This window comes from Betta splendens, chromosome 19 (genome assembly GCF_900634795.4).
Source record: "Betta splendens chromosome 19, fBetSpl5.4, whole genome shotgun sequence".
In the NCBI taxonomy this organism is placed as follows: Eukaryota; Metazoa; Chordata; class Actinopteri; order Anabantiformes; family Osphronemidae; genus Betta; species Betta splendens.
In genome coordinates, this window is record NC_040898.2 from 4,175,800 (window position 1) to 4,193,885 (window position 18,086).

Below are 18,086 nucleotides of genomic sequence, written 5' to 3' on the forward strand. Positions count from 1 at the left end.
GTGACTGCCTCACCAGAACTGTAACTAGGCACGAGCCAGGTTTTGTAGGTAAAAAATGTGTCCAATGTGTCTAATTCAATGGTCTAATCTAGAGGGACACATTACTGCCTTTGACCTTGCCTTCCCCTTTAAGTGAACACAGGTCCAGCTACAGTGCATGTGGCTACTGTATGTTTCCAGGGTAATTTAATCAAGAGCCGCTTGTACGGAAGACAGCTGTCTAGATCATCAACTGATGAGGACAATGCCTCATTGGGATATGGAGTTTTTTGCAGTAATATTGCCCTATATTATAAATGTATTCATTAAGTGAAAATTAAAAAAATAATAAATTAAAAGGCTTGGACATGAATTTGTCAGCCTGAATCAATAAAATCATAAGCAGTCTGTTCAACCAATTCATGAGACTAACATTTTCTTAATTTGCTACTTGGCTACAGTACAGCTCATAACATTTAATCGAGAGACAGCTGTTCTCCACCAACAAATGCGGTGTGCTGCTATAAAAGCAGCTTTCCTTTGTCTATCCACTGCTGAAATGAACAGAGATCTGTGAAAGAAATACTGTGGCCAGCGTGAGGATTGGACCAGGCAAAAAGAGCTCATACTGAGTGTCCATAGGAAGTCTAGTATTGTTGCACATTACTAATCGTAGCTGCATCATGGCCCTAACCTATTCATACACATTCTTAGTATGGTAAGAGCATTAAGTAACTTAAATAACAATAAGTAACAGTGAGATGATTGTCCTGTGCTGCACTTTTCAGGCCCTGACCCCTGCAGGACGTGAGGCCTTATTAAACAACACATAAATAAATAATTCTGAAAAAACAAATTTAATAAGGCCTAGGAAGGCTTTTGTACTCGGTGCATGTGCTCATACTTCAAAGCTGCTTCACCTCCATTATTCTCGAAAGAATAGCATGCATTATGCAGTATTTTGTCTTTTCAAGGGTCACGTTTCTTTGCATTACGCAGCAGAGACAGTGAGCATTATGCAGGCATGGCGCTTCATATTCTCCTGATTCTCCTCTCTCTGAATAGAGGAGGTTCTGAGTTGGTGGCTTCTAATTGTTGTTCTTGTACTTGATGTTGTTTTCTGGGTAATTAATGAGCTCGCAGATCAAAGCGAGAACCCCCGGATCCCACTGGAAGATTCGACCCATATCCCTCCTCTATCCTATCCTCTATGAGCAAAGTCTCTACTTACCAACACCCCACAGTAAATAAAAAAAATACGAAAATATGTGCTGCAACCGTAACTTCACAGTCACAAACCATCTAATGTGGCTGTTGAGTCTGTTCAATGAATGTGACTCAGACATCTGCGGAGAATTTACTGAAGGTTGGGACGATCCAGCCTTTGAGCTACAGTACAGATGAGTTTGTTTACATCACTAATATATGATGTAATTAGTCCTCAATTTGAAGCACAAAAGCAGAGTTTCCTAAATAACAGCGGCGTCTTTTAAAACACTGCTTCACACATTTGTAACAACATACTGCGGTGCATCCGAACGGACAACATCTGCTTAGAAACTTCCTGCCTGGATTATTTACAAGCAGGCGAATTACAGCACGGTATTAGTTTGCCCAGCGATGTTATCACTTCAGACACTTCTGCTGGATCACAGCTCTAATTAGCTGGCTCACAGATTCCACTGAAAATGTGGCTGTACAACACTCATCACCTACATTCAACTGAGGTAAAATGCATTAATCATGAATTCAGTGTTCAAGGTGATCTATCAGCATTATTATTACTCTTTATTTGTGCCTGTTATGCTTTTACATCACAGACACTCAAGTCCTTCTACTGATAAACAGCTAATGTATGAGTGTACTGTAGTACTGGAACATGCAGAGGTGTCTACTTGCTCATCCTTGATGAAGATTAATGGTTATTCAATTTGTATCATGTACTATAATTTACAAGCATGAATCAGATTTTATCTCAACGTTTGCATCAAATTTAATCGTATTTGGTTGAAATGAAACGCAGGTTTAGAAAAAGTGAAAAAGGTACAGGCTTTGCGTCAGACCTCCAGCAGAGTGCCCTTCCACATGGAGTCAATAGTTGAGAACAGTGCGTTTTCAAACAATGTGACAGACACACAGGAAAGAAGTAACTTGGCTCAGGAGAAACCATGTCATAGACACATGTTGCAGCAGTCGCTTCTATTTCAGATGAGACTAAACAGCATTTAATATAAGCGTTCACATGCTGATGGGTGTGAAAGATCCGACTGGTGAGAGAAGAGGTGCTGTGCTGTATATTTCCAGCCTGACACTAGCACCCTGTGTGCTCTGATAAAAGGTGACGTCACTACCTGCCCACCTTTTCCTAAACACCAGCGCCTCACAGATCAATGCCACGCACTTCCCCTATCTCAGAAATCTCATCCACACCTTGTTTTATTATTAACACACAATGAAAACTGCCATGCAACAACACAAAAATGCATATGTTTATACTGTATTTCCCCTTGTGTATCATCTCTCCTCCTTGATTTTATCTTGGTCGATCTTTCACTTTTCCATTACTTTTTCACCTTATCTGTGTTTTCTGTTTAATTTCAAGCAGGCACTAGTCCACTGGGATTAGCTCGCTCTAACAGATCTAATATCAGAGCTTGGAGCTGAAATGTGGAGTGAAGGAGCAAGGTAAGGGAAATAGATGGTGGAAGGACATGAGCTTACTATAATCGGAGTAGAAATTAACAAACTTCACACATGAACAGATGAGCGTTCAGGAGGAAACATACATGCAGTTCTCTGCATACATAAAAAGTCAAACTCAAAACAAAGCATTAGCATCATTAAATTTAAACTGAACTACTGTAGGTCACAAACACGTGTGTTTCCCATTTTAATGAAGGCTGAGCCCTGTCAAACATTTACTTGTGTCTGGATGGCTGGTATGTATCTAAAAAACAATAACCTAGTCTCAGTCAAGCAAGACAGCTGCCTTGACCGTTGACAGCCACTCAGACAGTTGACAGAATTAAATAATCTCAAAATTCTCCCATCAGGGCTGATGGTGATGCTGCTGACCTGTAGATAACACACATCACACCCTTGAGTACAGTATTTCATACTACATAAAATAGTAATGGCAACACTGTTCCACTTTCCCTGCAAGCATTATGACCACGAATATACAGCAGCTCCTAAAGCAGATGGTTGAAAACACTTATGGCCAACATCCTGCAGCTGTCTGCTGCGTAACTTTCTTGTCCTCTCTACTTTGCGCCTGTGGTGGATAACAAGACAGCAGTGGCCTCTTGAATAGAGGAAGAGACAATGGAAAACACCTGCATTCAGCAACACGCGCTCGTTGAGTCAAAGCCATTGAAGCCTTGCTGTTCTGGGGCCAGAAGAGCATGCGAGCTGTGAACGTGTTCCACTACCACCATCCAGGCTTTCTGTGGATGCCCAATCAAGATTGACAGAATAGAAAATGAAATAGTAAATGTGTAAACACCATTAAAAATACATCACACATGTGCATACATAAGTGAAAACATACAGTAATCTGGCCAAACAGAAGCATAAATAGTTCTTTTTAATAATTTACACACACGCACACACCATTTGAATACACACTAGTTTACAATGCCCTTTATTTCCATCTGTTATTCATCAATGTTATTCTCACAGGGAGTGCTGTCATTGGTCAGGAAGCAGGAAACTACACAACTCCCAGCACCACTCACACAGCTGGCTACTTATGCCGTGTTCAATTATCAGAAACCTTCACCAAGCTCTGCAATTAATATCCTTAAGAAGAAGCAGTTGGCTGTTTGTGTTTTAAATCAACGTGACTGGAGAAGTCAGAATTCCCTGCTTCATTTACTGTAGATAAAGCATTCTAAGAGTAGGAAATGCATGTTCACCTCTATGTCTCTAACTGGGTTTAAAACATAAAACAATGGAATACAATGCAAATACTGAAATTATGATCAAGCAGTAACTGTTGATTTTTAAGTCAAACAAAAAAAACATAAGAAGAAGGAACTTTGTGACAAGCCTGTATGTTAGATGAAAAGATGTGGTGTCCATATGAAATGAATTTTAAACGCACAATGATAGAAAACAGAAAAAACAACCCCGCCTTGCAGTATTCCTACAACTATTCAGAATGTAAAAATATGAAATTGTTTCCAAGCATAATAACGGATCTCTTGTACAGAATAAATCAAGCACTCACCTCTATGAGTTTGCGTTCGTAACTAGCAGCCAGTTCCTCTATGTCGCCCATGGACTTATTTTGCGAGACAGGCACCTGTTCTTCGTTTGACTGCAACACAGACAGGGCTGCAACGAAAAGCAAGACAGACAACACAGGTACGTTTAAATATTTACACTATGTATAAATACTGTGAAACGATAACTAGCTGGCTGGTTTTTACCCACTTTACTGGCAAACTGTGGCAAACAACTGTGGCAAACTACAGTTAGTTGATGCTTTCATTTGGCCTGGAGACAATAACACACAGGAGACATCATATTCACTATGTAGTATTTTGACTTAAAGGTAGGTTCTAAAATCTAAGTATTATAAATGTAATAAATTTTCAGCTCAGTTTAAAATGGCGTAAACACACAAGCACCCTTTTCTTTCTTGGGACATTTAAAGCTCTTCTGTCAAATGATAAATTCCTCTTCTCTAACAACACCTGTCTGAATCACACATTCTCTTCGGAGATTAGCGCTTACAATAATAGCTTAGCACTTTTGTTCCCCAAGTTGCTCAAGTTATCGAGACAGAGCCTAGAGCAACCGAGTTCCAAGTCCACAAACACCAACTAATCGGGTTCCTCTCAGAGAAGAGCAGGAGAAGTTATCTGGGACTGGAGCCCTGTATCTTATTGCAGTGGTGGGTGGAAGACGGATTGTTTTTTCACCTCTTCAGAATCAAATTAACACCGTTATTTTACCACTATCACATGCAGTTAATGCCTAGAAAACACACTGAAGCTAGAAGAAGGGAGAAACCAGGACAATAAGCAGAGACAAAGACAGCGGAAAGGTAAAATACTAAAACATTGATCAAGTCTAGAGTCTGCACAAAACTCAAACAAACCTGAAGTGATGGCTCTTTGGGGAGGGGTTTTAGAGAAAATACAGCTGGAGTGGATAAAACATGAACCTCTAGTAAGCGTCTAGACAAAGCGAGGCAGGTATTGATGAAGCAGGCCAGCTCATTGTGGTTCTACACAGATGGGACACAGAGGAAAAGCTGCAGAGAGTCTCAGACAAGGACACCAACTCCCAGGATTCTCCAGATCATTTCATGTGCAAAAAATGCATCCTTGCCTTTTAATTCTCTGTTGTTATGTGTAACACATAAAAACAGAATTGTGGGTGTTAGACTAAGTCAAATACAAACCTAGACAACAAAGCAATAGCTTTTATTCTTTTTCATCCTGGGACTGAATGTTTTGGTTTTCACCTCTTACATTATTGTTGTGTTGAGGTCTGGGCTTTGACCAAGCCATTGCAAAATTTCGTTTTCAGCCATTCTGATGTAAATTTACTGGCATGCTTCAGATCATTGTTCGCTGTGTGACCCAGTTTTAGCTAAGCTCTAGAGCCCATTTGTCTCTGCAGTGCACTGGTATAGAGGAGCTCATGGTGGACTCTGCAAGTGCTTGACAATGGGAATAATGTGAAATGTCTGAAAAAGCAATTATTGTATCCTAAGTCTCAACAAACAGACCTTCCCTGATCATAAGTTTTCACTTGATAGAACTGCAGCATCTACAGTATACAGTCAAACAAACCACTAAACAAAATGAATGAAACCCTGTCATGCTACAAAACAATAATTGGCACGGCAACAATGCTTCACATGTACCCAAACACCTCCAACAATTGTACATACAGTAGACACGCACACGCGCACACACACACTTGATACAGTACCAACACAGTGATTCCCAAGCTAACACTGTATTGTTCCTTAGTCAGCAGTCTAATAACCTCATAAACTACTGTACACACAGATAATGAAAATATACACATCCTGCCATGGAATAAAGATGACACACACACACACACACACACACACACACACACACACACACAGTAAAGATTGCTGATGGTTGCTCCTGCAGCCTCAGCTCTAAGGTATTGTTCCCCTTGGATTTGTGCTACCGATCACACTGACGGTCCATGTACTGTATGGCATAGCCTATGCATACTTGTTGCTGAAAGCTCCTATTGTAGATAATGTACATACTGTACAGTCTGTTGTATGGCCCTCAGGCTAAGATACTGACTAACAAACTTTCAAAAGTTTCAAAGTAACCATAATCTGCTCAGAGCAGATGGACAACACAGTTTACAAGCTCCATGTACATAACTGCTCTCTGAGGTAAAGTCTAGTGTATCTGGCCTCTGCTGTCCAGGGCAAAATACTGAAAGATGCCAACTGTTCATAGGTCAAGAATTCATCAGAAAGCTCTTCCCCCACAACCGAGATTACAGGGATAAAAACAGCGTTGGCGCCGAGACAATTTCTGTCATTTTATGCTTGTTACCATCAACCAGAACTCAAATAGAGACACAGGAAAGCAACAGAACACAGTTCACTTTAGTTTGACTCTACATTAGGCTGTAGGTTCACGGACAACCTCCAATGTATCGAGCTCAAAAACTAGCACAAGAGCAGGCACACAGAGGGGGAATCTAACCTGTGCGCGAAATCATGAAAGGCCTGACGGATCAGAGAGAGGCGGAGGCTCTGACTGGCGATAATAACGTCAGTGCCAGTTGTTGAGAGAGCAGGGAACGGGCTGACACACTTGACTAATGCTGCTCCGTCCATTAGCAGTGAGGAGACGCGGCTCTGCCTCGGTGACCCCCAAACACACCGGGGGCTGTGGAGCAAACAAACGTCCATCCCGCTCCAGCCGAGACAGAGCGCAGCTGCTAAATAAAACATGCGCAGGGCTCCCACCACAATAGGGCCAATGCGCAGTCAACTGGAGCGTTCCATGTAATACCGCCACAGCGCAGGCCCGCTGCACTCACACCACTGTGAAATTGGGGCTCTTCTAAATCTCGCCGTCCATATCTTATCTCGTTATGACATCACTTCATCCTTCCCATCCTTTGTGCACCTAACTTCTTTTTATCTGTATGCACTTTTATAACAGGTGGGACACGACTCATTTCATTTGCTGTGTTTTTGTTACCTTTTTATTCCGTTCTCTTTGTTCGTACAGTGGGATCGTCATCGGTCCTTACCCATTCATCATTTGCATCACAGTCTTACGCCAATTTAGTCTTATTCTTTCATTTGACTCTCTTATCAGGCATTTGTTGTATTTAACTTGGCCTAACACTGCACTGTTCCTAAGTCCCACACCATTAATCATCATGTTGAGAAGGCCAGACACAGACAAACTAGATTAAAACATACACAAAGGCTTGCTACATTAACAAGTAGCACAGCTCCACCTCAGTCCCACATACACTGGCACACACAACCTTGAGTTAATCACGCAATCAGGCCATACATTGTTGATTGGCTGGCGAGGCAGCAAGCAGGCGGCTGACTGAGTAGATTAACAAGTGCTAATCAAAAGCGATCTGCTTTCATACACTAATTGTTCATAGTTAATTTCTCACAGTCCCCTCCTTTAGGATAACAGAGACTTTGTGTTAAGAGATCAGGCATGCTCCCCGATGTCACACAAAGCACAAGATTTCTATTCACTTTGGTTTGAGCAATTTCACTAGAATCCAAGAAATGGGAGCAAATTGCTAATTTCACAAACACAGGCTAAATCAGAGAGCATCAGTTCATTCTCTGTCACGTCATTAAAACTGAAATATCCACCCAATTATGAATGGAATCACGGCACAGTGACTGCAAGGCATCAGCTGGTACGGTACGAATGTCTGTAGAACACTAAAACAGTCAAACCACACTATTATCTCAGTTTAGTGCAGTACTTTTATTCTAACAGTGCTGCATTTACTTTTTTGTGTCCAAAACAGCTCCAACCACAGCAAACTACTGTCATATACTGTACCATCTCTCATGAACGGATCAAAGGCAGCCGCGCACAGTATCACACAAGATACTGTGCGAACAGTACTTCAGTTCCTCACACTACAGGAATCTACTTGGCTTTTGAGGGTGCCCTCGATAGAGACGATATGAAGAACAGGAAACAACAATACAATAAAATGACAACAGAATAAAAACAATAACAACGCATGGCCCCGTCCTGGGCATAAACAGTTACTTGGGTGGTATGTCAACTCTGCTCCATATACTAAGGATCACAAAACATTCACTTCTGCTGTGAAAAGAGGAAAAAGCAAAAATTGAGTTTTCTGAAACTGTTACTATGACACAGTTTGCCTGCCAGGGTCGACAGAGTTCAGGACACAGACGATTTAATACAATTATACTATGTATTCCTGGGGATGTACTGGAATGTGAGACTCATGTAAAAACTACAGCTGCATCTTGATGAACTAAAAATGATCGAAAACTGCAGTGATCAGCCTGTGGTGCTGCTGCTGAGGTGTTCTGGAAGCCCAGACTGGCCATAATCATTCAAATTAAATTAAAATATATCACTGTGTATACAGCAACAGATCTCCCTACTCATAATAAATCTGTATCTTGTGAATTGAATTACAAAAATATATTCAGCTTTTGACAATATTCAAATTTATTGAGCTGCACCTGTACGTGACTTGTGCTCTGGTGAGAAAACAGCAGACTGATTGTTTGGGCGAGCACATAATGTGCAGTGAAGCACAAAGCGAGCTGGTCGGTGCAGCCAGAAGACGTTGCTACCAGGTGTGTGCAAGCGACATTTATTGCTATAGTAAGATTTATGTATGACGTTTCTGCTTTATTAAACGTCTCGCAGGAACTGGAAGATGCATGTCTCTAGATCTTTTATCTTTTAAATCTGAACTTCACATGATACTCATACTTGCTCATCTCGCCTTCACTGCTTCAGTTTTTTTTACCCTCAGTACAGAGTGTTCTTTTACCTTAATTACTTGCATTATCTTCTCCATTTGCTCTATTATTGTCTTCTCTTCTTCACATCTGCAATGACCCAGTTTCCCCAGAGGGATTATTAAAGTTTTATTTATCATCTGCTCTAAGTACTCAGCCTTTGTTTAGCTTTTCACACCTCTCAGCATTGCATAAACACTCAATGAGGTTACAGAGTACAGCTCCATGTACTGTATGTGGTGCTCAACACTGTTTAGAAGTAAATAATAAGATAGGACACTGAGGATAAATATTAAGATTATTCATAATGCGATGCTAAATAAATATTTATAGATTGTAATGTGGTTACATGTACTAAATGACAAATTTTCAGATAATCTGATTTAAGTCGCAGGCAGGCAGGCAGGCAGGCCAAACCAACACACCTCACTGCTCCAGCTTTGCCATTCAAAATCTCATTTCACAAAATTAAACCCAAGGAAAATCTTATCACATTGAGCTCCTTGATGGTTTAGGCTTCCATAGGGGATACTCAGCTGTGCCAACATGCTGTCTGAAGCGCCAAAGGAAGCCTTTTTCACCATGGATGTCCAAACTTTTTATCATATTTTGATTTAAAAAACTTTTTCTGCTATTTTGCAATTAACTGAGTCGTAGGGATAGATTTATATTACAATATGTGCAATTTTTCTGCCAGGAAATTATGATTCTCTCCCAACAAAAAGACATGGGACTACTCCAGAACTCTCAAAATTGCTTCCAACTTGAACATTTATGCACGTAGGTACTCTCAACATAAAAAGACTCGGGATGAAAAAAAAACACTGCAGGGGTGCTGTAATTGAATTTGGGTTTCTCTACCTGGAGCACAGCATGCCCAGCTCTATTAAACAAATACGGAACGGTTAGCAAAGCAGCTTCAAGACAGTGATTAGGCCTGAAAAGGCAGGGTGAAGGTTCAAAACACACATTATCTGCACGCAATAAAAAGACGATTGTTCTAAATCTTTGATCTGACACTGCTATAATGCCTGTCTTTCTTTTGTCTGTCAGAGTAATTTTAATGCGTAGCCCTGTATAATGAGGACAAAGAGAAATGTGTACGCGCAGGTGTACGCATACTATATACTGTAGTAGTAGTGTGTGTGCTTGAAGCAGTGGAAAGAAAAAAACCTAATTATTCCTGTGATCAAAGCAATTAAAAAAAACTGTGACCTAAAAATGTCTCAGCTGGAAAGCATCACAGCTCAATTGGCTAAAACCTATTAAAAGGGAGGTATTACGCATTTGCAGAGTGCTCTGACAGAATCCAAACATGTACAAAATCAATCGCATGCAAACTGGAAACCCGTTTACCCCAAACAATGCTCGCATACACAATTTTCAGCCATGTACTAAAAGTTTGAGTGCAGGCATTTATGAGTTACCTGTATGCATGAAAGACTGTACATGCTTACACAAAAACACAAATCTTGTGTTGCCGTTCCAGACAAACGGGCAGCCACAGAACCACAACAACACAACAACTACAGCTTTTAAAACAGCTTTTACAGCTTAAGTACATGCACTACGCATCATGTGTTATTCATATAGGAAGTACAGTAACGAAACACACAGACTCTCTCTATGTGCATATTAAAGTCTGTCTACGCTGAGTCGTGTTGATATGCAAGAGCAAAATGCATCGAAAAAATCAATATTGTAGCACAATTGCAAATAATGAGTTGTGAACTGTTAAGATGATTTGCTTATTCTTGTTTTTTTCTCTCTCTAGTGTCAAGATTTTTAATTTTATAATGTTTAATAATGCATTCTAATCTGTTAAATGCATAAGCACCATAGTTACATAATCGAATAGTCCTACGATCCAAAATTGATATACCTTTGTCAGCTTCTGTCATATTCTTGGATGTACAAGGTAAAAAGTAAGCAAGTGTAAGGCAGTGATTTGCAGCCTTGGCGAGTCCATGTACTGTACCACCACTTCAATGCATATTCACACTCCAAAGCAAATATATTTCATGATGCTCTGCAGAGTGCATGGATACGTGTTGAATGTACAGTGCTATGTAACGTTAAATTAAACTGCACCTAAAAATCATGAGGATCTTGCTTCAATTATGAAAAACAAACAACTCTTTGTAATGCACCTGTATGATGATTCTCAACGCCTGATTTGTTACAATATTAGGCCATGGCTGATTGATTCTGTATAGTATTTACACCAGTATTTGTCCATTTATAATGGGCCCATGAGGCGTTTTTATTGAGAGTCAACCTTCAATACAGATACCAGCCTTTGATGTCTGGCTAAGGCCATCCAGTGTATTTCCTTGTCTATTCCCATGGCAACACTTTTTACTTCTTGTCAGGTCTGTTCCCTTGTAGTAGAAGGCTGCATGCTGTGAGACTTCATTACATGTACAAAAGCAGACAATCACACCTGTCGATGTCCTGACATCATTTATTCCTCATTCACTCTCCTTGTAGGAGTCTGTTCTTTCTTCCTAACAGGATACAACCAAAACATCTCAGAGCAAATACGGTTATTTGCATAGGGAGAGGAATGTCTTTTTCTTTACAGCGGCGCACTGTACTTCTCCCCTGAATAACAAACAGACTGGACACAGCAGAGAAGCAGCCGCAGAGATTTAAAGTGTTCTTTGGGATAAATATTTTCATCCCGCACACAAAGCTTGGAAAAGTCAAGTAACAAACCTGACCTTTCCAGCTTACAACCCGTGCATTAATAAAGACTCTATTGAAATTTCAATGATTAGAAGCAGTCTGTGTCTGTCAATCTAGCCTTCTCTTCTGAAAGGAAACTAAGATTTAGACAAATGTCTGCACAACAAATCTTTGAACAATAAAGTGTTAAACCACTAACAAAGGAACTCTGCAATAAGACCCTCAGTGAAGAGAACTTCTTTCTAGCATATTCAGACATGTTCTGAAGAAATTTCACATCAAAAGGAATCTTCCTAAGAATCTGTATTGATACTATAATAAGTCAAAATAAAGTACTATACAGCCTATTTTTTTTATAATGTTCATTTCATACTAATATAACTGAAAGTTTACAGTATATTGCAGGAAGAGATTGAATGAGGTCCATAAATATAAGCTTTTATATGTTTGGTAACCAAAGCCTGCTTTCCACAGCACCAGCGGACGTTTCGATCACATTGCAACTACACTACAGATGAGGGTAAACCTATTCAACTCTGGTTAACAATCGAAAGTCGAATAACTTTGTACACAATTCACAAACTGTTTCTTTTTTTTTTTTGTTCTGTCCAGCAGTTTAGCAAGCAGCATATCTTACGCTGAATGCCATATTGTGATGGACAGCTTTGCTTTAAAAAGAGGAGTATATATAGAATATATATACTCTTCTGTTTCTTAGTAAATAGGGTGTTGTTTTAGCAGCTGCTTTCAGTGTGTCGGATAAAGAAATAAATGGCTGTGCAGATCTGGGCTGAAGTACTGGGGTGAGACAAGAACAATATTGTTTATGACGATTTACCTCTAAGCGATGGGGATGTTAAGAGTGAGGCAAAATAAACGGTGTCTCTGCTAACACTCTTCATTTGGAGGTCACTGATGTGAATGTCTTCAAACCTTTCAAACTTTCAAACCAAAGAAAAAGCTGAACAGGTAATATTCTTGTCTCACAGTTAAATAAAGCAGATCAGTGGGGACTTAACTTTTAATGGTCATTTAATAAAGCCTACTGTACCAGCAGCACCAGTGTAGTACGTTAACGGTGACTTTATTGTTCCACTGTCCAATTCGTTACCTGAAAGAGGTTTCTAGTCGTTAAAAAAATTTAAAAAAGAAAAGCTCTCTGAAAATGCACAAGAAATAAAAACGATGACTGCATAATATTACAAGTTGCAACCTCATGTCATCTTCCTGCCACATCAGCATCCTGACGTCAGCAGCCACACAGCAAGTCGCTGTCCTCGGGAGCACATCCTTTACGCCTCAGTATTCCTCTGGCACCTTTTTACCAGGCAGTAAAACAGCGTTCCTAATTATCTGCCATTTTAAAAAGTCAATGAAATAGCGTTTTGGTTATTGTATTAATAGTCTTCATGCTGTTAAAGGGCATCTGCACTTCTAACGTCCAACTTAATCACACAGACCTTTCATCCCGGTGCCGCACTCCCTCCTCGCAACCACCCACTGACTAAACGCCATTTAACACCAATACCTAATGAAAAAGGGGAAAAAACTAAACCATAATTAGATGGTACAGTAGGCATAGTACTATATGAACCCTATACTATCAGGGTGTGAAAAGTTAATGGGGAAATTCTTAGGGTGCCCTTAAAATAAAATAACCAAACTAAATAGTAAAAGACTGGTTTTACTGGTAAGCAAGGTTTTAGTGGGTAATCTATTAAATAGAGAAATGTGTGCCTTTTCTGGTGAATAAAATATTCGCAGAATGGAAAAAGAATTAGAGCGAGAGACCATGTATGACCCCCTTTCTGACATAACAATGAAAACAAACATTTTAAAAATGGATTTAAAAAATGTATGTAGATATAAATGTCATATACACTCAATAAAACACTGACATTTACAGGTCCTCACTTACCTAAAAAGCCAACATGACGCTATAGTTACAAATGAGCAATGAGCACGCGTAGCCATTCTGTCCGCCATGGATCACTGCTCAAACATACCTCTTGGTAACAGCATCAACAACAATGATTCAACTGAGTCCACTGCTGCTTTGACAGAAAACACGATGAAACTTCAAAAGCGAAAACGCACATTTTTGATGGAAAGTAATGAATAGGGTAGTATGCTCTAAAATGGCTCGGGTAAAGATGGAAAACACCCGTGTGTATGTTAATTACTTCATTATGTGAACACAGAGTTCATTAAGTCTCCAAGTAAAGCATCTACATCTATAACCTTGCTGGTGGGTCTGTGAGGGTGTAGGTGATAAATACAGTAGCAACACGCTAATATTGTCACAATAACCGCATTTTATACATACTGTATATGTGTTACTTATTGAAAGACATTAATTTGTAACCTCCTCCTTCAATCGCCACCTTATTCAGTTGCCAGCCTCTAGAGCTACAATATGTAGTTGGGGGCACCTGGAGCTAATCAAAGCCCACTATAGAACTACATAGAAGTACACTACATAGGCCTGGGATTGGAGCTCATATACTGTATGCTAGCGCCTTGTGCTGGTTTCAACCCAAAGGGAAAATGTGGGCTAATCCTCCTGTGGATCCATCACCCGCAGGAGGAGCTGTAGGGCAATGCATCTTCAGGCAGCAGTTGATGGCAGGGGCCTCAGCTACCTGATCCCCAGACATACAGGAGAGTGCATATGGAATGTCACTTCACTGAGCTTGTGTGGAAGGTGTAGAGGTGCCCGTTAGAGAAAAACGCAAAAAGTAGCAAGACTGTGTCTACAGTATCTAAAAAGTAAGCACAATTATAATCTGCATACTGTATGTGAAAGTACTATTGTGTCGTGAAATATACAAATAAACTGTAAATTCAATCAAAAGAAACTACTGTATAAATAACAGAATTGCATAACAGAATAAACAGCTGTTGCAGAATATAAAGGTAATAGAAAATATTCATGCATCCCTTAAGAAGTGTAAACATGATGCAGCAAGGTAAAATCTGCACAACATGAAGGAGAGAGTGCAGGGGCCTAAGGAGGCTGCCAATCACCTGAGTCACGGTCTTATTTGTTCACGAGTGAGCCTAATGCCTCAAAATTAATTTGTTAATGAGATGTTGATATGAATGAACCATGTGAAGTGCTTTTAATGAGGATGAGGAAATGGCTCAGGTATCCTGGGAGTGTTTATTGAAAAAGAAAGGATGAGACCTTCTTGTAGGCGTTTTAGTTGAGCGAAATGAGATTCTGAGTGCTTGAGACGGTGCCTGGTGTTCTGGTTTGTCTATGCCCAAATGGGGATTGGGTACCAGCGTGGCAGACTGAGCATAAAGAATTGATGTTCCCATCTGGAGGGAGAATATTTTGTTCTTCCTTATCAAGAGCTGCATAGGAACAATGATTCCAAGCATTATTTTATACTATAGAAAGAAACAAAAAAGCACAAGTGTGTGTGTGTGTGTGTGTGTGTGTGTGTGTGTGTGTAAGGGGGGGGGGGGGGGGTGTACCAGGGCTCGCACAACATATTAGCAAGTGTAATTTAGACATTTCCCATTTAAAAGCTTGGGATACGCCAGAGGGATTGTGACAGAAAGTAGAGGAGTGATATGAAATTCTAACAAAGGGACAGACAAAACAACATGACAGGTTGTTGTCAGGATTGGCAGAGCTCTCTCAAATTACAATACCAGTGGGTTATAAATCGGTTTAAAGGAGAAATGCCACAGTTCTACAGATCTAATCATGGAACCGCCACGCGCGCACACATGCACACACTTACAGGAGTCAAAAAAAAAAAAAAAAGACGGGCCTTTACCTTTATGATGCAGATTTGTCAGGCATTTGTTTATGAAAATAAAGTTTACTATTATTATGTCCATTCTTGTTTGAGCATGTTTGTTTAACATTAACAGTTTTTCTGCGTGGGATTCATTAACAAGCAAGTGCTAAGATAAAAACAACATAAATACTCAGACCACCCAAGTGTTCAGTTGTTTTCAAAACTACATGGGGTATGGGATAAATGTAATTCAGAAAGTTAGTGTAAAATAAGCTCGGGACAAAATGTTGAATCACTAATAAATTGATAAAGTATAGTAATAAGGTCCAACGCATCTGTCTATTAAAGGCACAGAATACTGCTCTTAATTCTGTGGCTGCTGATCTATAATGAATGGGAGAATGACATAGACCCCTGGCTCCAAATAAGCCTCAGGAACAAAAGATAGCCTTAATTGAAAGACCCGTGAGAAGAGGCAGCAGATTTATCGTAGATGGGTTGAGAGTATGAGAGCATGTGTCGATGGTCCTTATTACATCCCCTCTGTTACCATGACCTTATCAACAAATGCACTTCATTCAGATTTAAAAAAAAAATTAAAAAAAAAAACATAGACTGACAAATTTCTTCTTTTGGTTCCTATTCCTTTTTCTCGCTGTTATCAGTGGTATCATTAGTCACAACCTTTGTCAAATCAGTGATCTGGTTCATTGCATTGCCAGCCTCTAGAGCGAGGCCGGACCACGGCAGAGCCAAAAAAGATGTCTTTCCAAGCTTCTTAAATTTTCCTTGCAGCCTATAAGAGTAAATCTATATTACGGAGGCCTGTCAGTGGCTGTCTGCCTCTCCTCACACCATTACAGACCAGCTGGAGACACTGTCATCTATAGCTATAGGACATGGACCTCGAAAGAACTAGTGCATAAACAGCTAACTATATTAAAAGCCAACATGTCTGTCACCATGGTACAGTATAGTATATGAAGATATACAGGTGATATTCTGTGCAGAAAATCAGGCTCAAAGTTACTGCTATGAGCTGGTTGAGTTGAGAGTAAACAAGACTGCTGATGAACAAAATAAAACTACATGTAATAAAACTAGTTTCAATGAAACTTTATTTAGTTATACAACAATTTTCTGAATATTTATGATTCACGCAATAGTTTTAGGCTGATGGATTTGATTATAATACATCGTTTAGGATTTAGCACTAGTGTTCCTGTCTGTTAGACTGAAGAAAACAGAAGCATGTAGAAACTAAACTGAAAAAACTACTAAAAGTAATCACCTCAAACAATGTAAGTTTACTGGTGATCCATTGTTATAGTCACAACTGGAGCAGTCACTGTGAGAGAAAAAACTGAAACATGATATATGATATATTCCAACAATGTCAAAAGCCATTTTGATATGTTAATCATTATCTGAATATGCATGAGGCATAAAGGAAAAACACCATAACAACAAATTCTTCGAAAATCACAAACTAACATAATCAAGGTAGGAAATAGCTTCAAAACAGGAACTTTTTAAAATATTCACTGAACCCACTGCATTCATTATAGCAATTAGCAGCCCAACAAGTTCAACAACTTCACTTCCTTAGTTCCCAAACAAACATTACAGACTGCATATGTTATTTAATCAATACAAGAGCCAATTATGCGGAAGATGAGGATGCTGATACGCGCTGAAGTTCTGACATGGCTAATCACTCGAAGTGACAGCAGTTTTCAATCAGCGCCACCTGCTCCTCACTCGCCGCTCTTGAAGACAACAGTTCCGTGGTGGATTTTGTTTTTGTAAACTCTTCACCCCGTGTGATTCCGGCTCCTTGCTCACGCGCTAACAGAAATTGCCACAGTGCACTGCAGCTAATAAGTTCTGACACCAAAACTTGTCAGAGTTTATTAGGTGGCCTTTAATCATGCCGAGTTATCTGCAGACATCTTGGCTTTTTGAGGCTAATCAGCTCAGTAGTCCTTCAGAAAACTGGGGGAAAAAGGCGAAGCCTGTGAGCTGCTGAAACGGTGATGACCCCTGCTGCTTAGTAGACATGAGGAGTACACTTTAAGACGATGGCTTTAATGACTCAATGCACATCACCTGACTTACAATCAATATATGCAAAACCTATATCGTATGGGTACGATAGTTAAGCAGTGAACTGACAGGACGAATTCTGCAGCAGCTTCGCCCGAACCTTGGTTCTGCGTTTATATTTATACACCAAGACAAGATGTGGAGCGGAAGAAACTGCACTCCAGACATTTCTACATGCAGGGGATGAAAGGGATGTGGAATGCAGTAAAAACACTTGAAAGTGTACTTTGTGATAGATTTATCTGACTGCCTTCATTATTTTATTTGTGCTGACAGCTCACTCGCAGCAACAGCTACAAATGCAGGTTAATATTAGCTGCTTTCAATGGGCAGTCAAAGGTGCAGGAGACAATCAAATATACATACAGCTTCTTATTTATATCTCCACATCCACCCTGCATTACTACTGGATTATTAATGCAGCAATAGAGGTGGTGAAAAACTGAATACATTCTAGATTGTGAGGACTGTGGGTGAGGAAAAGGTGAAAGCAGGAAGCACAAAATGCAAAGGAAGAGAAATGCAAGTGAGTGAAGACAGCA

The 18,086-nt window shown here is 39.9% G+C and overlaps 1 protein-coding gene across 3 annotated transcripts in view; it reads right to left on the reverse strand.

Moving 5' to 3' along the window:
* Window positions 1–18,086, reverse strand: part of snx29 (sorting nexin 29) — an 81,863-nt gene that overhangs the window by 35,638 nt on the left and 28,139 nt on the right. For all 3 annotated transcript variants that reach the window (XR_005897004.2, XM_029134979.3, XM_055504255.1), the window contains one exon: window positions 4,211–4,317. Coding sequence is in view for 2 of the 3 variants with exons in the window: in XM_029134979.3 (XP_028990812.1) it covers window positions 4,211–4,317 (107 nt within the window). In the remaining variant the exon portion in view is untranslated. The remainder of the gene's footprint in view (window positions 1–4,210; window positions 4,318–18,086) is intronic.